Source organism: Quercus robur, chromosome 5, assembly GCF_932294415.1.
Source record: "Quercus robur chromosome 5, dhQueRobu3.1, whole genome shotgun sequence".
Taxonomy (NCBI): Eukaryota; Viridiplantae; Streptophyta; class Magnoliopsida; order Fagales; family Fagaceae; genus Quercus; species Quercus robur.
The window spans coordinates 46378254-46403871 of record NC_065538.1 but is presented as its reverse complement, the minus strand read 5'-3'; the positions used below and the strand labels follow the sequence as shown (position 1 = coordinate 46403871).

The window sequence follows — 25618 nt, the reverse complement described above, 5'->3', positions numbered from 1 at the left end:
CCTATATAGTTTTGAAACAGGAACGTATTGCTATTTTTTGTCCTCAATACACTACAAGAAATCTGGGTTTAGGCGGTGTTTTTTTAGTGACGTTTTTAAATTTGCCGCGAAAAGTAGTATATTGTGACGTTTTTAAAAAATTCCACTAAAAAACGTCGTTGTAACCCAAAACAATAGCAGCGTTTCTTAAAATGCCACAAAAAGTACAGTTTTAGTGGCGTATTTTTTGTTTTAGCGACATTTTTAAAAAACGTCGCTATAGTTATTAAAGAACACCCCAACATATAGTCCAAAAGTTATGGGAAAACATATAGTGACGTTTTTGGAAACATATAGCGAAACGTCGCTATATGTTTCCCCAAGATTTTTGTCCATTTCCCACTCAAAATTTCGTTGGGTGGGAAAGTTCCCACCGTTTTGTCTTTTTTTTTTTTTTTTTTTTTTTTTTTTTTTTTTTTTTTTTTTTTTTTTTTTTTCCTTTTTGTCCTTTTCCCACTCAAAATTTCATTGAGTGGGAAAGTTCCCACCATTTCGTCCCTTCTTTCCTTTTTTTTTTTTTTTTTGGGTCTCCTTTTTGTCCTTTTCCCACTGAAAATTTCACTGAGTGGGAAAGTTCCCACCATTTTGTCATTTTTTTTTGTGTCTGCTTTCCCTACCCGTTTTTTCATTCCTTTTTCTTTCTTGTCATTCTTTTTTTTTTTTCTCTCAGACAAACTTCTCTTCCCACTTCTATATTCTCTCCCCACCCTCCACCCTTATCACTTCTTCACACTTAGCCACCGCCAGCCATTGCGCTGGCCTTGCCACCGCTTGCCACTGCCGACCCACTGATCTACAAGCTCTTCCCTTTGTAGCCACCACCCACTGCCAGCATCATACCTTTTTCCCTCTTTTTTGGTGTTCAAGTTTCTTTAAAGTGTAAGTCTTTGTGTTTTAGCTTACGGGTTTGCTTTGATTTGGTTCTTTTTTAATGGGTCATGGAGTCTTTGTGTTTTGGCTTATGAGTTTGCTTTGATTTGGTTTTTCTTTAATGGGACATGGAGTCTTTGTGTTTTGGCTTATGGGTTTGCTTTGATTTAGTTTTTCTTTAATGGGATATGGAACTTTTGTGCTAATTTTTGTTGTTTGCTTGTTTTGGTTGGATTTTGGTACAAAAAACTCTTATTCAAATTTGTCTTTTTGAGCAAAAAGACTTGAGCATCAAAGGCTAAATCATTGTAAGTTTATGTACAAGTTTATAAATTTTGTATTTTTTTTTCTACAATTTTTCTATAGTGTAGATTTTGAATTTTTCTATTTTACATTGTTTTAATATTGTCATTGTTTGGGTGGTTTTTTTTTTTTTTTTTTTTTCTATTCTTTTTCAGTTATAGGTAGACAGTGTTTTGTTACAACCACATTTATTTTGGAAGTATTGTACTTTGTTTAATATTGTCATAGTTTAGGTGGGGTTTTTTTTTTTGGGAGGTAGACAAGTGTTTTGTTCAATTCAAGATGATACATGTATTGAATCTATGATTAATGTGTTAGTGTGGACAATTGATATTTTGGAATATTAATGATAGGTATATTTGATCTATTACAAGCTTATTGTAGGCTCATGTTAGTTATTGTTGTATTTTAAGTAGGTTTACATAGCATTTTTAATATTTTAAAAGAAAAATGATGAGTAGGTTTTGCGACATTTTAAAAACGTCACTAAAAAGTAAACAGACAAATGCTTTTGCGATGTTTTTGAAACGTCGCTATTGGTGTGATTATTTGCGGCATTTTATAATTGTCACTAAATGTATTTTCCTATATTATATACGAAAATGTTATATTATTTAGTGACGTTTTTCGAAATGTCGCAATAGACCTATAGCGACGTTTTTGAATGTCACCAAAAAAAAAAAAAAAAAAGTCGCTGTAGACCAACTATGTCTATAGTGACGTTTTTTGGGTTTTTAGTGACATTTTAACAAACATCGCCTAAACCCAGATTTCTTGTAGTGATAGGGGCAAAAGCCCATTTTCTCCAGCATATCTAACTAATCTAATGCTTTGAAAAAGTTATTCAAATTAATTCTATTCTCCATATCTTTTAGTGGTTTATTATTTATTTAAATTTCTCAATTATGTGTGAGTTTGAGATTACTTAAAAAGTCAACTTTTTTTACTATTCAGTTTATTGTTGCTACTATTCATAGGTCTCATTGCACTTTTTGGTACTATTTATGGGCTTCACTGTAGCTACCTTTTAGCTTTATCTACAGTACTTTCAGTAAAAAGTTTTCAATTTTAGCTAAATAAGTTGTTTTCAAACGGACTCTACTTGGAATTTACGGAATTGTGGTCATTGTTGCTACATTCCGTTGATGTAATATTGAAGGTTTGTGTGCCCTAAAGGTTCATAGTTTAACCAATTTTTGGGTTCATTTTAATGGCAACATGTTCTAACTTCTAAATTAATATGCTTGCGACCACCTCTCTTTTAGTCAGATCAAATTCCCTGATTTTCTTGGCCCATAAAATTTTCTGCCATATGTGTTCTTGATTTTTTTTTTTTTTGGTTGCTTTTCTTTGATACCCATGTTGAGCTCTTTGATGATTATGGTTGGTCTTGATGGGAAGATGATGTATCTTGAATGATTTTTGTATTGGGTGTTTAGGAACTCATGGCCGCTGGATTTCATTTCACAACTTGAGTTCATTTTATTTGCACTCCAGTTGTTTGATAACATACCCCAATGAAAAGAATTTGGGTATATACCTTTCATTAAACTCAGCATATTTTGATGAAGATCATCACTTCTCTACTCTCTAATACTTTCTTCTTTTCTTCCTATATGCTTTTATTCTATTTAGATGTTCAGGGGTCATGGCTATTTGTGTGACATCATTTACATGTTTGGAGATGTAAATGATTGGCTTTCATTGTTGTTCTGTGGCTTTCTACTTTGGTTCTCATGTTAATTGCAATTAAAGGTTCACAGTTCTAGAAACAATTAGAACTAGCAGCACATGCACCAATGCATAAGCATCCTTCGTTTAATTCCATTAGATTTCACATCAAATGACATATGGCCAATTAATCCACACATCAAACATGAATAATACTAGTCATAATAATTTATTGGTAAAATTTTATATTTAGATAAATACAATAGAATTTAAATATATGGACTATGACATTTGCTCTATAATGATTACTCTTTATCATCAAGCTAAAGTATCAATCGGTTTTTGGATTAGGCAGGGTTCAAATTTCAAATTTCTTATTTGACAACAAGATTTTACTAAATATGCTAACTGGAACCTACTATTGGTAAAACATATATACAATTCCTTAGGTCTATTGTATTAAGTTTCTAAATTAAATTCGAACACATAGTTTTATTGAATATAATTGTTCTTCAAAGTGATAATATTGTTTATACTTTGTTAGTCGATGCAACCATGTGTGTGATTTTTCTTCTTCTTCTTCTTCTTCTTCTTATTATTATTATTTTTAATTAACCATGTGTGTGAAAACTTCTTTCTCATTTTTAGAAACTCTTGGTTTTTCTCATGCACTAGAACCTAGTGGGTTTGGGGTGTGATATTAAGAATCATTAACCCTAATGAGGATTGATAGGGAGGTTGCGAGAAGAATTTTATGGGCAGGAATTGATAGGTTGGTCTGAGTGATGTAATGTTATTTTTCAAGAGTATGGAGAGGAGCCACCAACAAGTTTGTGATTTGTTGGTGAAAATTTTGTTATTTGTTAATGAAAATCGGGGATATTTGTTGGTAAAAGGATGGTGCTCAGATGGGAAGCTTGATGAGGCTAAAATATTGGAGAAGGATGGAAAGAGAGATAAATATATATATATATATATATAAAAAATAAAAAAAAAAAGAAGGAAGATTTTTTGGAGAGAAGAAAAAATAATAAAAGAAAATAGAATGATTACTTAAATGAGAATATAGCTAGGAAGCATGGGTTCGCCGATTGGGCTAGCGCACCCAAGTTGGATATGCACGGACTGGCTATGCAGCCATGGATGTGGCTGCACGTGCGTTCATGGCCAATTTTTTTTTTTTTTTGTCGTTTTTAATTCGGTCCAATTGGGTTCAAAAAGGGCCGAAACATGCCCCAAATTAGTCTGATATGAGAAGAAATAATTGTTTAAAAAAAAGGTAAAATATTTCATCAAAACACATCGTTTTGACAACCTACTTTTAAAAAAATAACTCGAAAATTATCTCAAAGTCTCTTTCATTCTCTCTGTCATCTCTCTCTCTAACCCACAGCTTTAGCAGTCCAACTCTCCCTCAGACTCCCTCTATCTCTCATTTTATTATCTACTAATGCTCTTAAATTGTTATATGTTTACCATTATATGAAAAAAAATTCTTTGCAATATATAGAAAATAAAAATAAAAATATATTTAATAATTTATTAATAAACGTATTCTATCATACTCGTATGCTACTGTACAACACTGTGATACCTAGGCGCAGCTGAGCCTTGGACCCTGACTCAACAGTATGGCCCATGGCATCAACCACTTTCTACCTAAAGCCCGAGCCCGAGCCCATAAAAGTCACAATCCTAGGCCTCATATTGTCTAGAAGCCTAAGGAGTAGATAATCTCAATTCGCACGCACCCTGTTCTGCCACCTAGGCTTTGCTTAGCGAATCACATCCCGAGCAAGTGGAAAGGCGCTCGGGGGATACCATTTCTTGTATGCATGGCAGTGCCTTGGGGAATATCGCTGCCGAACATATCTACTGAAGTGGGAACCATTTCCAAAGCCATTCTCACCACACCCCACTCCCACCTAAATACCCACTTACGATTAACGACATTGGACCTCCTATTGCACTAACGTTGGAAGTAATCATAGTCTCTCCACTAATTTTGAGCTATAAATATGAGAAGCCGAAGGAGGAAAGGGGGTTGGAAAAATCTTGCAAAGAAATAGAGAGAATAGAGTAAGGTGAGTTATCCAGGGTGAAGAGGGTGGTAATTTCATTGAGTCTCTGTGCTGAGAACGACCCAAAGTAGGAAAATAAACCCATTAGCCTTGCTTTTGGCACGCATAATTGGTGCCGTCTATGGGAATCTCTTACAAAGCTGTGGTTCAATTGAGAATCACGCTCGGGAAAATGTCTGAAAGACCTTCGGGAAGCAACACTGAAAGTGGTTATGTGGGGTCTTCTTAGGGATCCACCTAGCGGAAACAAAGGCACAAGAGGTGTGAAGATAGGGATCACGAATCAGAGGAAGAACGATCCAGCCTTAGAGAGGGGTCGCACCAAACTTACCGAACAATATCAGGTGCTTTGGGGAACGGGAAATTTAACGAAAGAGATGAGGAGCTAGAGCGGTTACGTAGACTGGTGAGAGATTTGGAGTTGGAGGCGAGAGGTAGGCCCCAAAAAAGGGACCAAGATGACCGAGAAAGGAGAGCTGATAGTGGGAGAAATCGATATGGGGCGGGGTCTAATCAGTTCGGTTCTCGTCGACGTCGGGATCGTTTGCGTTCACGGGAGTCCCGTTGACGTAGGGACTGTTCCCATTCTTGAGAGTCACATCGACACAGGGACCGTTCACACTTACGCGAGTATGCCGATCGGGGTTCAGACTCCCCAGAAGAGCGACAGCCCCACAATGCCACTATGGATGCTATAAGCCACGCCTTACGTAAAACCGCTCAGTCGCCATTCTTGGACGACATTTAATGGGCCCCAATGCCGAGTAGATTCATGTGGCCACCATTTAACTCCTACGGTAGGAAAATTGACCTGGTAGAGCATGTCAGTCATTATATCCATATGATGTCTCTATACACACACAACGACATGCTGATGTGCAAGGTATTTCCTTTAAGCCTCGAGCCCACGGCATTGAGATGGTTTAATGGGTTACGAAAAGGTTCTATTCACAGCTTTGCTGAGCTGATTTAGGAATTCGATGCTCGGTTTGTAATGTGTAGTTGAGTGTCGCAGCCGGTGGACGCATTACTATCTATGAAGATGAGGGTTGGTGAAACCCTTCGCAGTTATACCAATCGGTATTGGGAGCTTTACAATGAGATTGGTGGGAGTAATGAGAAGATTGCAGCAAACACTTTTATGATGGAGCTGCCTGAGGATTCCAAACTATGGGAGTCATTGACGAAGAGGCCTCCCGAGGGTATGAGGCAACTCATGAGGCGCATTGAGGAGTATAAACACCTCGAAGATGATCAGCTATAGAGCAAGGGCAGCCCCGTTGGTAAATTGTCCTCGGCAGGGCGTTTTTCCACCAAGATCCCGAAAGGATTTGAGAATGCAAGAGCCAGAAGTACAAATGGGGGAGGTGAATGTGGCATTCAAGGAACTAGTGCACAAGATCGTAGACCAGATTAAGAACAAACCGTACTTCAGATAGCCAAACAAGATAAAGGGAGACCCATTTCAGAGGAACCAGAACTTGTATTGTACCTACCACAGAGATAAGGGGCATACGACCGAGCAGTGCCGGGTGTTGAATGATCATCTAGGGCAGCTGGTGAAAGCAAGGTATTTGAAGGAGTTCATGGTGGATTCCGAGAACCGGGGTACCAGGTAAGGAGCCCAACAAAGAGGAAATCCTTTCCCACCCCCATTGGAAGTGATTGAAGTCATCCATGCCGTGCTGAGGAATATGACGGTGACTAGAAAGGAGGTATTGACTATTGAACTCGTAGAAAATTACTCGGATGAGCAGCCCCTAGAAAAGAAAATGAAATTCGCTCGAGAACCCCTTGCTTTCGATGATGATGACCTAGAGGGAATGATCCAGCCACATGATGATGCGTTGGTGGTGATGGCTCGAATAAGTGGTTTCCTAGTAAAGAGGGTGATGATAGATCAGGGGAGCAGAGCCGACGTGATGTACCCCAACCTGTTCAAGGGGCTTGGGCTGAAAAAGGAGGACCTCACAAAGTATGATACGCTTCTGGTAGGGTTTGATGGCAGGGTGGTGATTCCCCAGGGGCAAATCTCCCTCCCCATGAATATGGAAGGTAAGGAGGTAGTTGTAACGTTTATAGTGGTAGCCTCGTTTTCTCCTTATATAGTGATTTTGGGAAGGCCATGGATTCATCCAATGGGGGCCGTTCCATCCACCCTGCATATAAAGGTTAAGTTCCGCACCGAATAGGGTGTTGCCGTGGTGAAAGGAACCCAGCAAGTAGCTAGACAGTGCCTAGTCGCGATAGTTAATTGGAAGAATGATCGGGCCGATCAGGAGGAGACCACTAAGGAAGCGACTTTATAGTTACAGGAGTCCCAAGAAGAAATGGGGGCTGCTAGTGCTGAGGAATTGATTAGGGTTAAAATATTACTGGATGTTGACAGATATTTCCAAATAGGAACAAGTATGAAAGATGAGGATAGGGTAGGAGTGTTGTTGTTTCTCATTCAAAATGTAGTTGTCTTTGCCTGGAGCCTATATGAGGTGCCCGGGGTGGATCCCGAATTCATAGTCCACAGGCTTAATGTAGACCCGTCGTTTCCTCCCAAGAAGTAGAAGCCGAGGAGGTCAGCCAAGGAGCACGTCAAGGCAGTTAAAATGGAGGTTAACAGGTTAAAAGAGGTCGGGGTGATAAAGGAAGCCTTCTTCCCGGAGTGGCTGGTGAATACGGTGGTAGTCAGGAAAAAGAACGGCAAATAGAGGGTTTGTGTAGATTTCACAGATTTGAACCAAGCATGCCCAAAGGACCCCATGCCTTAGATCGATCAGTTGGTGGATGCTACCTACGGGCACCCGAGGATGAGTTTCTTGGACACTTTTTAGGGCTATCATTAGATTGCCCTAGCTACCGAGGACCAGGAGAAGAAGACATTCATCTTTCCTGATGCCAACTACCACTACACCATGATGCCTTTCAGATTAAAGAATGCCGGGGCAACGTATCAGCGGATGATGATGAGGATGTTTCGGGACAAAATTGGGCGTATGGTTGAAGTGTACATTGATGACATGGCGGTAAAAAGCAAGCAAGAAGTACGACATATTGAGGATCTTCAGGGGGTGTTTGAAGTACTTTGGCAACATAATTTGCGCCTTAATGCAGAGAAGTGCGCTTTTAGGGTAGGAGCTGGTAAGTTTTTGGGGTATTTGATCACTTGCTAGGGAATCGAAGTCAATCTTGACCAGATCGAAGCCATGTAGCGTCTCAAGCCACTGAGCAATCCAAAGGAGGTGCAAGTATTAACTGGAGTGTTGGCCGCCCTTAACCGGTTCATTTCTAAATTTGCTGATCACTGCCACCCGTTCTACCAACTCTTGAGGAAGTGGAGGGGATTTCAGTGGGATGAGGAGTGTGAAAAAGCTTTCTAGAACTTAAAGGAGTACTTAATGCAGACACTTATGTTGACAGCCCCGGAGCCCAGGAAGGACATATTCATGTACCTCTTGGTGTCTGATCATGCTGTAAGCGCTATGCTTCTGAGGGACCGAGGAGTGCAACAACTCATGTATTATATCAGCAAAACCTTGGTCAATGCTGAGATGAGGTATCTGCCTTTGGAAAGGCTGGTGTTGGCACTAGTTCATGCCACAAGAAAGCTACCCCATTACTTCCAAGTTCATACCGTATACGTATTAACTGAATACCCCTTGCAGTCATTGTTGAAAAGATTTGACTTCATGGGACAGATAGTTAAATGGGAGACCCGGCTCGGAGCCTTTGACATAAGGTATAAGCCGAGGAGTTCGGTGAAGGGGCAGGTGTTGGCTGATTTTGTGGTGGAATTTTCTCCTAGGAACAAAGGGGAAATGGTTTGTCATCTGGAAAGCCGTCCATGGAGGGTGTTTATGAACGGTGCATAAAGTGCCATGGGGGCTAGTGCCAGGATTGTCATAATTACTTCAGAAGGAATATGGTTGGAGTATTCTTTTAGGTTGGGGTTTAGGGCCTTTAATAATGAGGCAGAGTATGAGGCCTTGCTTGCCGGATTAAGAACCATTTTAGGCATGGGTGCTCGGGACGTAGAGATTTATTCAGATTCACGGCTGGTGGTTAACTAGGTAGAGGGCAGTTTTGAAGCTCGGGATTCTCGAATGAAAGAGTACTTACAAGTGGTAAAGCAAGTTATGGGTAAGTTTTGTACGGCGAAGGTGACCCAAATGGCCTGGGGCAAAACAGGCACGTTGATTCTCTGGTTACGCTAGCTTCAGCAATAACTGAGGATGTTCCTCGGTTAATCAAAGCAGAGCTCATAACAGAACTGAGCATTGGTACCGCGATTGATGAGGGTGTAACAAGGGTTGGTGTTACAATGATTTCAACAACCGGGCTGTGTTGGATGGACCCGATCATTGACTTCTTAGTCGAGGATCGGATCCCTGATGACGAAAAAGAGGCTAACAGGGTTCGTCGAATAACCTCTCGGTACTAGTTGTTGGCGGATAGGAAGCTATATCAAAGGTCCTTTGGAGGGCCGTACCTTTTGTGCTTACATTTCGGGAAAGTAAATGAACTCTTGGCCGAGCTATATGATGGAGTGTGCGGCAGTCATGTGGGGGGATGCTCATTAGCCCACCGAGTAATGACTCAGGGATTTGGTGGCCACAAATGTAAAAGGATGTTGTCGAATATGTACGTAAGTGTAAGCGGTGCCAAAAACACGCCCCTTTGATCCACCAGTCAGCGGGACATCTGAATCCGATCAGCAGCCCTTGGCCTTTTGGACAATGGGGGCTAGATATTCTCAGCCCATTTCCACGGGCGACGGGCAATCAAAGGTTTGTTTTAGTGGCTGTTGATTACTTTACCAAGTGGGCAGAGGCAGAAGCGTTAGCCAACATTCGGGACGTGGATGTTAAGAAGTTCGTGTGGAAGAATATAGTCACTAGATTTAGGGTGCCGGACTCTCTTATATTCGACAATGGGTTGCAGTTTGACAGTAGGGCCTTCCGCGAGTTTTGCAGTGATCTCGGTATCAAGAACAGATACTCTACCCCGGCGCATCCTCAAAGCAATGGACAGGCTGAAGCCATTAACAAGAAAATTATGAATGGATTGAAGAGAAGATTGGACGGTGCGAAGGGTAAGTGGGTCGAGGAGCTGCCCAGTGTTTTATGGCATACTAAACAACACCCCAGGAGATCTATAGGAGAAACTCCATTTTCCGTAACATACAGGGTGGAAGCCGTGATACCGGCCGAAGTAAATCTATGCAGTGTACGTGTTGAAGGATTTAATCCCGCCCGAAACAAAGGAATGATGGTGGAGTGTTTGGATCTGCTGGAGAAATATCGGGAAGCGGCAACCATACGGCTTGCTGAGTATCAGTAGGACCTTGCTCAGCGTTACAATCGGAATGTGAAGACTAGGGAATTCGTTGCTGGGGACTTGGTGCTACGGAAAGCAGTAGGGAACATGCGAGATATGAATGCTGGAAAACTGGCCCCTACATGGGAAGGGCCTTATAGAGTTACTGCTATCGTGGGTGCATGAGCGTACTACTTGGAGGACCTAGACGAGAGGCCACTTCCTCGGCCATGGAACGTCTATAACTTGAAGAAGTTTTATCACTAATCGGTTGTACACAGGAGCGTAGATTCAGTGTAATTTTGTACATATGCTTTAACTAATATGAAGTTGATGTTTATCCATACAGGTGCATTTAATTCCATTATCGTTAATCCATCAACCCCAGCCGGCAAAAATAGGAAAGTTAAGAAGACCTAGACGGTTTGTTTTAAGCTAAGGACAGAAGCCTGCTTCTCAGTTCGATCACTATCACCGAGCAGGTGGAAACCTAACTAAAAACTAAGTACAGAAGCCTACTTCTCGGTTCGATCATTATTACCGAGCAGGTGGAAACCTAACTAAAAACTAAGCACAGGAGCCTGCTTCTCGGTTCGGTCCTTATCACTGAGCAAGTGAAAACCCCATACAAATATTTCCTAAGGATCGAAAACTGTCTAGAAACGAGGACCAACGTCTCGGTTGTACATGCCCTACATTCTACCTTAGGAGGTAGGACCTGTTAAGTAGGGTTTCCATTGCCAAGGAATTAAATCATTCCCCTCTCCAAGCCCTCCCCGAACACCATGCAGGCCCGAAGATGATCTTCCCTGATCATTTAAATAATAAACATATATACATTCACGAAAAGCAGAAGAGTATATCGAAGGAACTAACATAACATTAAACATTCATAAACATGATTAAAGTTAAAGTTTTGCAATTAAACTTTAATCAAATGTAGCCAACACATAAAAACTAAATCAATGTCTCATCACCAAAACCAAGTGACTATAGAAACCCTAACCCGGCAAAGATAATTGTTCAGTCACCATAACCTGACGACATAGGCAAACTTAAAGAAAAAAACAAATTACTTAAATAACAGGGAAGGTAAGTAGTAGGAATCTGGTTCAAGAATTATACTGAAGGGTCTTCACGCTGCTTCTGGGCAGTGGTCTCGAGTGGCTGTTGATTCGTCGTGAAGGGCTGAAGGTGGAGGTCTTTGCCGGGCTGATTGCCAACACGGGGGTTACTAGAGACCTCCACGTCAACTAACTCCACGTGGGAGTCAATTTGCTCCACCAGCTTCCTCATACTTGTTATCTCCTCCTCATCAACTGGCCCGGGGAGATTTTGCACGGCAGGGGTAGTGTGCTCAGGAAGGGGATCTGACCAAGATTCCTTAGAAGGGAGTCCTCGGGGACCCCCAAGACCTGTAGGGCAGCCAACCAACCTTCCCCAAAACCTAGCTTCCGGGCTTCTAGGATGATAGGCTCTGCAGAGTTCTCCACGTTAGTGAATCCCTCATTATACCATTTGTTTTCATAGGCCTCCAAAGCTGCCTTCAAGGCAGCCAACTCCTCCTCCCGTGCAGTATTCAAACTTGCCACCTCTGCTATTTTTTGCTCGGTCGCCCTCAGCTTGACCTCTAGCTCTGAGGATCTTTTTTCTGCCGACGCCTTAGCCTTCTCGGATGCGGCAGCTTTCTTCTTCACAGTTGCAGCAGCCTTGGCTTTATCTTTCGCGGTCACCTCAGCCACATCTTTAAGGGCCTTCTCCCGACCGGCATCCTTGGCCTGCTCCTTCAACTGCCCGTTGAGTATATGAGCCAATTGAGTGGCCTGATGAAGCAACAATGATAAGTTTAAAAACAGAAAGAATGTGCGTAGAAGTTAGTGGTGAACTAGAAAATGAGAGATTACCACAATAGTTTGCCATTGCAACCTCCTTGCCATGGACTCGTCTGTGCCATCCTCAAAAGCATTCATGTCCTCGGGCAAAAAGAGGTTGTACATTAAACTTTGCGCAACACGACCTCCCACACCTGCATGCTCGCGGTCATAGAAAGAGGCTTGTCGTCCAGCTAGAATGTGGGTTGCCACTCCAGCGCAGCTTGGGAGGTGGACGCCACATTTGTCCCAATCTGAGCATTTGGCTCCTGGATTACGATGCCTCTTGATGGCTAGGGAGGAGTCCTGGTGGGCGCATCACCCAAGCCGATGGGGGTTTGCTCAGAAATATGTTGCCTCTTTCGAGTTCGTCCAGAAGGAGGAGGAGGAGGGGGAGTTTAACCACGACCTTGAGGTGGTTGTTGATGTGTGGTTGGCCGGGCGCTGGGTACAAAATGGCTAACTGTCATTGTCTTTCGTGCCACCATTTCTTCACCTCGATCGGATTCGGTATCAGAGCCAATAGGTTTGGCGGTTGCTTCCTCGGCTCCCTAAACGGGTGCTTCGAGTTCAATGAGACCCTTGGGTTCAGTAGGGGCCTCGGGTTGAATGGGGGCTTCAGGCTGCATCGGCATGTGTGCCTGTTCTCAGTAGTGTTGAGACACACGCTCAGCTGACTCGTCCCATATGGGTGCAAGTTCGTTTGAACATGTGTACCACAGACCAAGATCACGAGCTTTCCCTATCGTGAGCCTCGAGGGAAAGAAATTTGCGTGCCGTACGTCGATGTATGAAATGAGGGGACTGTCAACTAGCAAAGCTTGGTTGAATTCTGGACAAGTAGAATACACGGGATCAACACTGAGGATTAAATGAGACACTCAGAGTTGTCCGTCCTAATGTACAAAAATTTCTGACCTAAGCACAAAATTTAGGTCCCAAACATGCACTACTCTAAGATCCTTCTTAAATCTTTTGCTCTCTACATGGAAACAGCACAAAAATTGATTAGTAATTACTTGATCAATTCAAAATCGACAAATTAATAAAATCAAATTAAGAAAATATATATGGGACTGACCAACATTGCGCGGTGAGAACACACAAGGGAGCTCCTCGGTAAGCCAGTCGTCGCACACTCGTACAAACTCTCCAGCTGAGTTCCTATTCAAGTCGAGTAGGCATGAAATAAGCCATACCCTCATGTCTCTGGTTTTTAAGTAATAGTCTGAATCGATATTGCTGCATAAACTATACATGTAATTAATGTCATGGTAGCTCAGTTGCAAGTCGAACAACTGGTTCAACCTACTGATGCAACTCACCACTCGGTAAAAGTTAGGGGGAGTTGGTCGAGACACAAATCGTAAAATCTAAGTGTACCTATGACGAGGGGGTCAACGGAGAACCTAATCCTACCTTCAAGAATTGCCATTAAGGGAAAGAAAACTCTATTTGAACCATGGTGCCTTTGGATGTCGATATCATCCTCGTGATAGTAGGCGATATCAACATCCTTAGGGATGTTGTAGGCAGCCCTAAAGGTAGCCAAGGAGGCTTCCGAGGAAGGAGATGAGAATAACCCATTTTCTATGATAAGATTCCTAGGACTATGATTACAATAGAACAGAAAGAAATAGAACAAATAGAGGGAAAGGGAAAAGGAACTTACTAAGGGCTCTAAAGAGGAAGGATGTTCTGGGCTAGAAGACGAATGCACAGAGTGTATGCTCAACAGAGTGAAAGTTTGGAAAATGAAGAATGCAAAAGTGAAGGAGAGACATTGAAATAGCTATTTATAGAGGCCAAAGGGGGAAATAAATGGCATATAATAATTGGGGAGTGGGAAACCCTATGAATCCTTGCCTTAATTGCCACACGCGCACCGCTTCAATTCACTAACCGTCAGGCAATGATGACGGCTGAACCAACAATCAGACGTAACACGCCTTTTGAGGGCGCATTAATGGATTTCTCAACCGTTCGATATTCACCCGTTGAGCTTCTCGGATAGCTATTTCCTCTTGAATTCCTTGATTCGTTCCTGAGGGTCGGGCATGAATCAAGGGGGGGCTAATGTATAGCATTGTGATACCTAGGCCCAGTTGGACCTTGGACCTTGACTCAACAATGTGGCCCATGGCATTAACCACTTTCTACCTAAAGCCTGAGCCCGAGCCCACAAAAGTCACAATCCCAGGCCTTATATTGTCTAGAAGCCTAAGGAGTAGATAATCTCAATTAGCACGCACCTTGTTCCGCCGCCTGGGCTTTTGCTCAATTAATCACATCTGGAGCAAGTGGAAAGGCACTCAGGGGATACCATTTCTTATTCATGGTAGTGCATTGGGAAATATCGCTGCCGAGCATATCTACTGAAGTGGGAACCATTTCCAAAGCCACTCTCACCACACCCCACTCCCACCTAAACACCCACTTACGATTAACGACATTGGACCTCCTATTGCACTAAACTTGAAAATAATCATAGTCTCTCCACTAATTTTGAGCTATAAATATGAGAAGCTGAAGGAGGAAAGGGGGTTGGAAAAAGCTTGCAAAGAAATAGAGAGAATAGAGTGAGGTGAGTTATCCAGCGTGCAGAGGGAGGCAATTTCGTTGAGTCTCTGCGCCGAGAACGACCCAAAGTAGGAAACTTAAGCCCATAATACAAATAGATTGTGAGCCCGAGTAAGGCCCAACCCATTAGCCTCGCTTTTGGCGCGCACACCTACTTTTTCAAAAATTGTCATGTTGTTGCATGACACTTGCACCCACACCCACACCAAAACCCAAACCCAAATCCACACTGTGCTTCCTAGAAATATAGGTAGGAATAGGGACAGAACAGCCTTAGGGTTGAGGGGGGCCATGCCCCCCTTCCCCCCCCCCCCCCCCCCCCCCAAAGCCTTTGAAAAAAAATCTTATAGTATATAAATTTACACAAAAAAATTTACTTTAAGCTCTAAAATTTATATACATGGCCCCCCCTCCCCCAAAAAATTGACAAGATGACCCATAAATCTCAAAAATAGATAGCAAGAAAAATCTTTTTTTATTTTTTTTTAAACATATACCCGGATAATAAGAAAAATCTTTGGACAAATCATAAATATGGTTCTAAGCAAAAACAATAACAACAAATCAATTACAAATCCCAGAAAACAAATCAAAAAAACCTAATAACTTTTACCTAATTTCTCCCTCTCATTTGAGAGCTTTATGCCTCTCTCAAATGATTCCACCTTATAGACATAGAGACAACTCTCATATTGTTTATCGCCCCATTTAGACACGAGTTAATCACCAATAACTTGGATCAGTTGGTGTCTTTAACTCATCAGTGGAAAAAAAATTATCTATTTTTTTAATGGTAGAATTATTTTATTTTATTTTATTTTATATTTTTAATGTTTTGTTAACTTTGGGACATACTTGGCATGCATGTGTGGGATTAGTTAACTTTGGGACACACTTGGCATGCATTTGTGACTTAACTAAATTAATGTAATGATGGGAAAAGTTTTATTATTTACTTAGTTAAAGACTCAAAGTTACCGTCCATTATCATGTGATTGTTTAATAGATCTGTTTTAATATTTTTTCTTTACTATTTTTTCAAACTTGCAATTTTTCAAAGGAAAAATTTTCAACCTTACCAAGACACCAATAATTGTCTTACCCTTTTTTACGCTGAATATTAATGCATGATGTTATTAACCATTATTTTGGCTGTTTTATTAATATAATGCTGGACATAGATTTGAACTTTTAACTATAGCTTTTTGTATTTTTTTTAAAGAATCTTTTAACTATACATATAGCATTATGAAGTTATTAGTTATAGAAGTATGTGAAAAGAGTAGATAATTATTATTATTTTTTAAAATTTATAATGTCGATAGAATAAAGAATCAGACTAATCTTGGTCAGACCTTGAAGTATTAGGACATGCCAATTGACTTACAAAACTCTTGATTATAAATTGTCATTTGTGATTTTTTTTCAAAATAAAAAATACAAATAATTAAAAAATTAATGCTAATAATGAATTGTTGTCAACCTCTAGTATTGATATTTCAATTTTTTAAAATTTTTGAACAAATAATTTTGACCCCCCTAAGTTTGAATCCTGGTTCCATCCCTGATAAATTACTTTTAATATTTGGTAGAAAAATGGTGTTCTTATCACACATGAGCCTCCCGCTCGGTCATAACTATTAATTCCGTGTCATTTGATTGTGAATAGCAAATTGCGACCAAATATTTTGTGGCTAGCTAGCCTCCCAAGTTTCTTGGCAAAAGACTTTTTCTTTGTTATTGACTTACTGCTACGTTGGGTTAAGACTTACAAGCCTTAGTGCTCATGGTACGGTACAATTCCGTTGACTTGCTTTTCTATGCTCGCTATTTACTTCTTAATCAGCTTTTCTCTAATTGCTATTTTCTTCTTTCTTGATCAAAGTAACATCCCCATCATTTTCATTAATAAAGAAATAAAATTAGAATATTTGAATATTGAACTACGTGATTTTGATATTTGAACTACTTGATTTTGATTTTCATGAATGGTACGCTACAATGTTTGAATATTTCACTTGCAACTTGGCCTGAGTCAAGAATGACTTGTGAAATCTAGCCTGTCAAATTCCAGCATGTGCTTCTCACATGGCCTATTTTGCGAGTTGGCACTTGTGAGCTAGTTGTGAAATCCTCATTTTCACAGAATCTTCACCAAACTCTCACACACAACTCTTACATTAAATCCCACAAAAATGCAAGGAAATGATTGAACATAATTAAAATCAAATTTGACACGGAATTAAAGCCAATAAAAAACATAGTTGTAAATCACAATTTACAAAACTCTTGATTATAAATTGTCATTTGTGATTTTTTTTCATAATAAAAAATACAAATAATTAAAAAATTAATGCTAATAATGCTAATAATGCATTGTTGACAACCTCTAAAATTGATATTTCAATTTTTTAAAATCTTTGAACAAAGAAATTTGACTACCCCTAAGTTTGAATCCTGATTCCGTCCCTGGGTAGGAAAAAAAAAAAGTAGTTTGATTTCTTCTTCTTCTTCCTTTATATTTATTTATTTATTGAGAAGAAGCAAATTTGATTTAGTTATATATAAAAAGTGGGGTAAAAAAAAGAAAAAGAAAATAGTTATAAGCTAAAATTTAACAAAAAAAAATTAGATAAATTGGTTTGAATGCTCTAACCCATTCATATTATATATTATATGATTAATTTATTATTAGAAAAAGGATTGCGTACTGCATACTGCATACTGCATAGCATAACATTGAGGTCGCAACTTGCATGAATTTTCGTATCCTCTCTAGACGTTGACATCGCTTAGAAGCAATTAAACAATTTATTTTGTAATGTACTTTCTTAACATCACAAGTCAAAAATATCATCTTCCATGATGCCTCGTAATAGTTACTTGGATTTGACCATCGAAAGCCAACTTTCCCAGTAATTTTAATTTGTTCGATTGAAGCAGTCAAGTCTATTCCGAAGCTGTCTCTCTATTTCCAAGACCCCGGGAAAGATACTGAAAAACATTCTATTCCAACTTTTTGAATAATGTTACAAATAGCCAGCCTTCGATTTCGTTAGTGGTTTCCTATCTATGACAATCATACACGTCTGCGTAAATTGAATAGTATTCAACCATGTCCATAAATAATAGTTGCTGTAATTAAGATTTAAAAGAGACTTTTGTTTCTGTGTTCTTTTATTTCCTTTTTGGGTGAACATAATTATCAAATTCTCAGAATGGCTTTCCCTTTCATTACCTGTAACACAGTGATAAAGTTTTGCCTCCTCTTTCTCATACTAATCTCCTTTCTTCTCTCACTCTCTCATGAAGATGAAGCTGCTAATATGACTAACGAAGTAACAAATATTGGTGCCATCATTGATGTCAGTTCCCGAATTGGGAAAGAAGAGAAAATAGCTATGGAAATTGCTGCTGAAAGCTTCAACAACCACCATTCCAAGAGTCACAAGCTGTCTCTCTATTTCCAAGACCCCGGGAAAGACCCCCTTCAAGTTGTTTCTGCTGGTCAGTTATTTTCTTATTATGATGATTATGACATATTCTTGACTTGATATTAATTATATTGTTTCTTAACTTTTTTTTGGTTCAGCTGATGAGCTTATTAAAGAAAAGAAAGTGCAAGTGATTGTTGACATGAACAAGTGGGAGGAAGCAGCATTAGTAGCTGCTATTGGAAACAAAGCTAATGTTCCGGTTCTTTCATTTGCAGCTCCTGCTATAACCTCACCAATTCTGCAACATCGTTGGCCTTTCTTGATTCAAATGGCTAACAACGATTCTACTCAGATTGAATGCATTTCAGAAATTGTTCGGGCCTATAACTGGAGAAGGGTTATAGCAATATATGAAGATGATGCATATGGCAGTGACTCAGGGATGTTAGGTCTTCTATCTGAGGCTCTTAAGAAGGTTGATTCAGAGATTGAGTACCAATTGGTTCTTCCACTGGTTTCTTCTCTCCCTAATGCAGGGGGATTTGTTCTTGATGAGCTTTTGAAACTACAATTAACAGCACAATCTCGGGTTTTTATTGTTCTTCAGTCATCAATACCAATGGTATCTCATTTGTTCAGAGAAGCTGAGAAAGTACGACTTGTAGGGAGAGAGTCAGCTTGGATAATTCCCGAGAGTGTTGCAAGTGTACTGGACTCTGTTAACAACTCTGTTATTTCCTCTATGGAAGGTGCTTTGGGAATCAAGACCTACTATTCTAATAGTAGTGATTCTTATAAAGATTTCTATGGTCAGTTCACAAAAATCTTTGAGACCAAGTATCCTGAGGATCATAATCACGAACCTGGAATTTATGCTCTAAGAGCATATGATAGCATTATGACAATTTCACAGGCCATAGAGAGAACGATTAATTACTCTATTAGCCCAAAGACAATGTTAGAAAATATACTGTCAAGCAATTTCTCTGGTTTAAGTGACCAAATACATTTTGAAGCGGGAAAGCTGCTGCAAACTCCTATATTGAGGATAGTAAATGTTGTAAAGAAAGGATATGAAGAATTAGACTTTTGGACATCAAAGTCTGGGTTCTCAGAAAGCGCTGAGATGAAAAGTTGTACAGAGAAAATTGCAGGTCCAGTAACTTGGCCAGGTGATCTAATTCAAGTTCCAAAGGGTTGGGCAATGCCTACTAAACAAAATCCATTGAAAATTGGAGTACAAGGTAGAACTTCATTTCAGAAGTTTGTAAAGGTTGACTACAGCGGGAACCTAGATAATTCCAAATTTGATGGTTGGTGCATTGATGTTTTCAAAGAGGTGCTTAAAAATTGCCTTATTCTTTGCCCTATAAATTCATACCCTTGAATGGCACCTATGAGGATCTGGTTGATTGTGTCTACAACAAGGTAACAACTCTAGATTTACCATTCAGTTTATTGAATCTCATCGTTAATTTTCATGCTTTTCATACTTGCATGACACAAAACAAACAAACTCCCCCGTTAATTTCTCAATTTGTTTATATGTTAACTTATATTTATGAACTTCCCAAAAATTTTCCTCATTGTTTATACTCACGTAGCAAAAAGGTTATTTGGATATAAATAAAATTCAATTCAATAGACCACCAAATTTGAATAGAAATCCTCTATCCCCCTCTAGGTATTCCACTTTATGTTCTACCAATCATAGTATATCATGTGTCCTAACTTTTTTTTTTATACTTCAATTATCTTATAAAGGAAGTAAAAGAGATGTGTAAATTCTTTGCAGTCTAGATCTTGCTAAGAAAAGAGCCTTCGAGTCAAATTTTCTATAGGTCAAATTTCTACAATTCTACCATGGAAAGAAAAATGAGTCTTGACTATTGAGGAGATAAATTTGTACAGAATTTTCTTCTTATGGTTTCTCGTAACTTTGAAACTTCTCATTTCTAACTCATACAACAAGAAACACTGCCAATATGACTTTGGTGATAGTTAGTCTAAGTTTGAATGAAAGAGAGAATGCCCTTGGAAGAGCAGTGAATCTATGACTAAAATAAGTTGTATAAAACCTGCACTTTTTTCATTTGTCTGTTGTTTTGTTTAGTTTCTCGGTTATGAACTCGTTTCTGATAAAAACTATGCTTGTTTTGTACGAACCATAAACAATGGAAGACATTCGATGCTGTTGTTGGGGATTTGACAATATTAGCCAACCGTACAAAATATGTGAAATTTACTCAGCCATATGCCGAGTCAGGGTTGTCCATGGTAGTTCCTGCACAACCTGAAGGATCAGCATGGATATTCTTGAAGCCTCTCACCTGGAAAATGTGGCTAATGACTGGTGTCGTCTTAATGTACACAATGCTTATAGTTTGGTTCTTGGAGCATCAATATAATCCAGAATTTAACGGCACATTGAAGAATCAGATTGGTACCACACTTTGGTTCACATTCTCCACTCTGTTCTTTGCTCAAAGTAAGTACCAATTTCTATAATCTGTTTTATTTTATTATTATTATTTTTTTAATGGACACCAATATTTGGGATTATGATAAGTACTCTGTGACGCATAGCAGTTAAGAAAAGGTAAAGTTTGCAGGTCATATATGACTGGAAAATATAATTGTGTGTGAAATAGAAACTTTCATTTGATGTAAGATTTTTCTTACAACATAATGCCAAAATTAAAAAGAGATTAACCCTTGTAGGATCAATCAGGTTCATCTTGCAATGAGGTTGCTTTCTAATCAATAGGAGCCCCCAGAGAAAAGACTAAACACAGCCAAGATGAGATTTCTAATGAATGGAATCCATTAATTTGCGGGGGAGAGAGTTTATAGCAACCTCACTCGAGTGGTAGTGGTAGTTTGGCTTTTTGTTGTGTTGATCCTAACCTCAAGCTACACTGCTAGTTTGTCTTCATTGCTCACTGTGCAACGACTGCAACCAGTTAGAGATATCGATTGGCTGAAGAGAAGCAATGCACCAATTGGTTGTGATGGTGATTCATTTGTAATGACTTACCTGCAGGAAGTGCTCAAGTTTAATTTAAAGAACATCATTAAAGTTAAAAATGAATCTGATTATGAAGAGCATTTTAGAAACAAAAGCATAGCTGCTGCCTTTTTTGAACTTCCATATGAGAAAGTTTTCATCAACATGTATTGCCAGGGATTCACTACCTCTACACAGACCTATAGATTTGGAGGTTTTGGCTTTGTAAGTAATAACTATTCCTTCTACATGCTCTCTTTCCTCCACACACACACACACACACACAAAAAGAAAAAAAAAAAAAGACACTCCTTATAGCCTTTCAGTTTCCACATAACTTCAAGTTGATCATTCCAAATAAAGCTCAATACTGAATTTTTCCAGAAAAGAAGCAGAAGCATACTACGTATTAGCACTGGCCTTCACAAGATTTATTTCAAAATTTTCATGCATTTTTAGATTATTTCAGGTATTTATAAATTCTTTGCAGAAAATTTGAATTCCAGACAGTTTGAATATGGAAAGAAACAATTTTGTAGAGAGTTTCTATACAAGCTTTTGATGGTGGCTAAAACTAGTTCATCATTTCTAAGAAGTCTTCATTTATTTTCAGACATTGGTTCTGACTTCTAAAGACATAAATCCTCAATAAATATTGATTAAATAAAATTTTCCTATAAATTTTGTTTTAGTAATTCCATTCCAAATGTATTAGGATTTTCACTGTTTGGGATGTATCAATTTCATGTTTTAGATTAAAAATTATAAGTTTAAAGGGTAACGAGTGTCATGTAATTTAGAATATTAAATGACGTAACACTTCATTCATTGTCATGAAATAAAATTGTTACTCTGAAATAGATAGTGTTTACTTCATGTGAAATGAAGAGGACAATCTTTTTATCTAATAGGAATGACTTCTAATTACCCTACATGCAGGCATTCCAAAAAGGCTTGCTAATAATGAAGGATTTTTCAGAAGCTATTCTAAAGCTATCAAAAGATGGTACCCTAAAAGATCTAGAAGAAAGACAGTTGACTCCCTCACGTGAGTGTTCAACAAACCAAACATCCAATAATACTGATCCTTTGAGCATCCAGAGCTTTTGGGGTCTCTACCTTATATCGGCGGCTATTTCTACAATTTGTTTCCTACTATCATTAATTCCATTACTAAAGAATTATCAACATGATCAAAAGGCATATCAAGGCAATGCAACTACTAGCTCTGGAAGTGTTTGGAAAAAGGCAGTTGGACTAGCAAAATACTTTTATAATGGAGAGGTCAATACTCCAGAGAGAGCTTCAAGTTCATCTTGCACACCAGACTTAGATAATTGGATTTCTTTAAGACGGGAAGACGTGAGCACTATCAATGTTCTGGACAATATTGTTCAAGCCTCCCCACCTTCTGAAAATGAGATGTCATAGAACTCCTTATGAAATGCACAAAGTAAAATAGGTAGGTTTTACGTAAAGAATTTTTTGTAATGAGCCTAAATGTTGTAATATTTAAATCTAATTGTCTACTACTAATTGTTTATTGTATGAAAGAAAGGACTGTTAAGAGTTTGTTGCAATTAGTTGGCTGGTAAGTCAGTTGTCTCACTCAATTAGTTACATGAGTTTAAGAGTCAACAAACTAGAGAACTTAAAGTGAACCAGCCTGTATAAATACTTGTCAAATGTCAATAGTGTTGAACATCAATAAGAAATTTGTCATAGTTTTCCTCTTTCCTTTCAATCAATTTCTTTCACTCATTCTCTCTTCTTGGAAGTTGACTACCTTGAATTGGTCAGGTTTAACTAATTTCCCTTAGAGTACAACTTTGCAAATCATTCATTACATTTGATATCAGAGCATTGATGATAAGAATCCATTGGGTCTTATGGAACTAAGAAGATTATGAGTAGTTTTTTGAGGGAACTAGGCCTCCTAAAGAATTAGAACACAGAGAGAAGAGGAAGAACTTAGAATAGAAGAATGTACTTTTGCTTATTATTTCCTAAGATGGTGAATTTCAAGTAACCATAGCCCTTTATAGTAGCTAATCAACTATCAATTACAGTTATGCATTATGTTACAAGTTGCTAGGAACTAACTGATTTGATATTAACTATGTTGTTTCTTAACAATTTTTGGTGCAGCTGATGAGCTTATTAAAGAAAAGAAAGTGCAAGTGCTTATTGGCATGAACAAGTGGGAGGAAGCAGCATTAGTAGCTGATATTGGAAACAAAGCTAATGTTCCAGTTCTTTCATTCGCAGCTCCTGCTATAACCTCGCCAATTATGCAACATCGTTGGCCTTTCTTGATTCAAATGGCTAACAATGATTATGCTCAGATAAAATGCATTGCAGAAATTGTTCGAGCCTATAACTGGAAAAAGGTTATAGCAATATATGAAGATGATGCATATGGCAGTGACTCAGGGATGTTAGGTCTTCTATCTGAGGCTCTTCAGAAGGTTGATTCAGAGATTGAGTACCATTTGGTTCTTCCACCAGTTTCTTCCCTCCCTAATGCAGGGGGCTTTGTTCTTGATGAGCTTTTGAAACTACAATTAATAGCACAATCTCGGGTTTTTATTGTTATTCAGTCATCAATACCAATGGTATCTCATTTGTTCAGAGAAGCTAAGAAAGTAGGACTTGTAGGGAGAGAATCAGCTTGGATAATGCCAGAGAGTGTTGCTAGTGTCCTGGACTCCGTTAGTAATGCAGTTATATCCTCTATGGAAGGTGCTTTGGGAATCAAGACCTACTATTCTAATAGTAGTAATTCTTATAAGGATTTCTATGATCAGTTCACAAAAGTTTTTGAAACCAAGTATCCCGAGGAACATAATCATGAACCAGGAATTTATGCTCTAAGAGCATATGATAGCATCATGACAATTTCACAGGCCATAGAGAGAAAGATTAGTAACACAGTTAGCCAAAAGATGATGTTAGAAAATATACTATCAAGCAATTTCTCTGGTTTAAGTAGCCAAATACATTTCAAAGCAGGAAAGCTGCTGCAAACTCCTATATTAAGGATAGTAAATGTTGTAAGTAAGGGATACAAAGAATTAAACTTTTGGATGCTAGAGTCTGGGTTCCCAGAAAGCATTGAGATGAAAAATAGTACAGAGAAAATTGTAGGTCTAGTAATTTGGCCTGGATTTCTAAATTGAGTTCCAAAGGGTTGGGCAATGCCTACTGAACAGAATCCATTGAAAATTGTAGTTCCCGGTAGAACTTCGTTTGAGGATTTAGTAAAGGTTGACTACAGTGGGAATTACCTGGATAATTCCAAATATGATGGTCGGTGCATTGATGTTGTCAAAGAGGTGCTTAACATTTTGCCTTATTCTCTTCCCTATGAATTCGTGGCCTTGAATGGCAGCTATGAGGAACTAGTTGAGGGTGTCTATGACAAGGTAACAACTCTAGATTTACCATTCAGTTTCTTGACTCGCTTTGTTAATGTTCCTGTGTTGCATGACACAAAACAAACAAACTTTCACATTAATTTCTCAAATTGTTTATATGTTCACTTATGTTAATGAACTTATCAAAATAAATTTGCCTCATTGTTTATACACACCTAGCAAAAAGTTCCTTTGAATATACTAATATATAGTAGAATCAATGAACTTCAATTCAATAGACCTCCAAATTTCGGCTGCTTTTGTAGATTCTCTCCAGTCTCCGTCTTGCAAAGAAGAGTCTACGAGTCAAATTTCCCATAGGTCAAATTTGTACAAAGCTACTGTGGGAAGAAAAATGAGTATTGAGGAGATAAATTTTATACAGATTTGTCTTCTGATATTGGTTTCTCAAAAATTTGAAACTTCTCATTTCTAAATTGCCCTTCAAGAACACTCGGGTAAGACTTTTCTGATAGTTTGCCTAAGTTTGATTGGCTCCTTCTGGAAGAGACAGAAAGCCCTTAAAATAGCAGTGAATCTATGACTAAAATAAGTTGGACATAACTTGGACTTTTTCATTTGTTTATTGTTTTCTTTTATTTCTTAGATACAAACTTGTTTCTGATAGACTATGCTTGCCATGTATGATCTAAAAACAATGGAAGACTTACGATGCTGTTGTTGGAGATGTGACCATATTAGCCAACCGTACAAAATATGTGGAATTTACTCAGCCATTTGCAGAGTCAGGATTGTCCATGGTTGTTCCTGCAAAACCTGAAGGATCAATATGGATATTCTTGAAGCCTTTCACCTGGAAAATGTGGCTAATGACCGGTGTCATCCTGATTTACACAATGCTTATAGTATGGTTCTTAGAGCATCAATATAATCCAGAATTTAAAGGCCCATTGAAGAATCAGATTGGTACCTCACTTTGGTTCACATTCTCCACTCTATTCTTTGCCCACAGCAAGTACCAATGTCTATGATATGTTTCATATTTTTTATGAGCACCAATGTGTATGATCAT

General features: G+C 38.7%; 1 protein-coding gene and 1 pseudogene across 1 annotated transcript; both read left to right on the top strand.

Annotated features, from left to right (window-relative positions):
• Positions 1–6658: 6658 nt before the first annotated feature.
• On the top strand, positions 6659–7156 carry LOC126728258 (uncharacterized). Its single transcript, XM_050434112.1, has one exon. The coding sequence runs from the start codon at positions 6659–6661 to the stop codon at positions 7154–7156; it is 498 nt and encodes a 165-aa protein (XP_050290069.1).
• Positions 7157–17855: 10699 nt separating this feature from the next.
• On the top strand, positions 17856–22830 carry LOC126726115 (glutamate receptor 2.9-like; annotated as a pseudogene).
• Positions 22831–25618: the final 2788 nt, after the last annotated feature.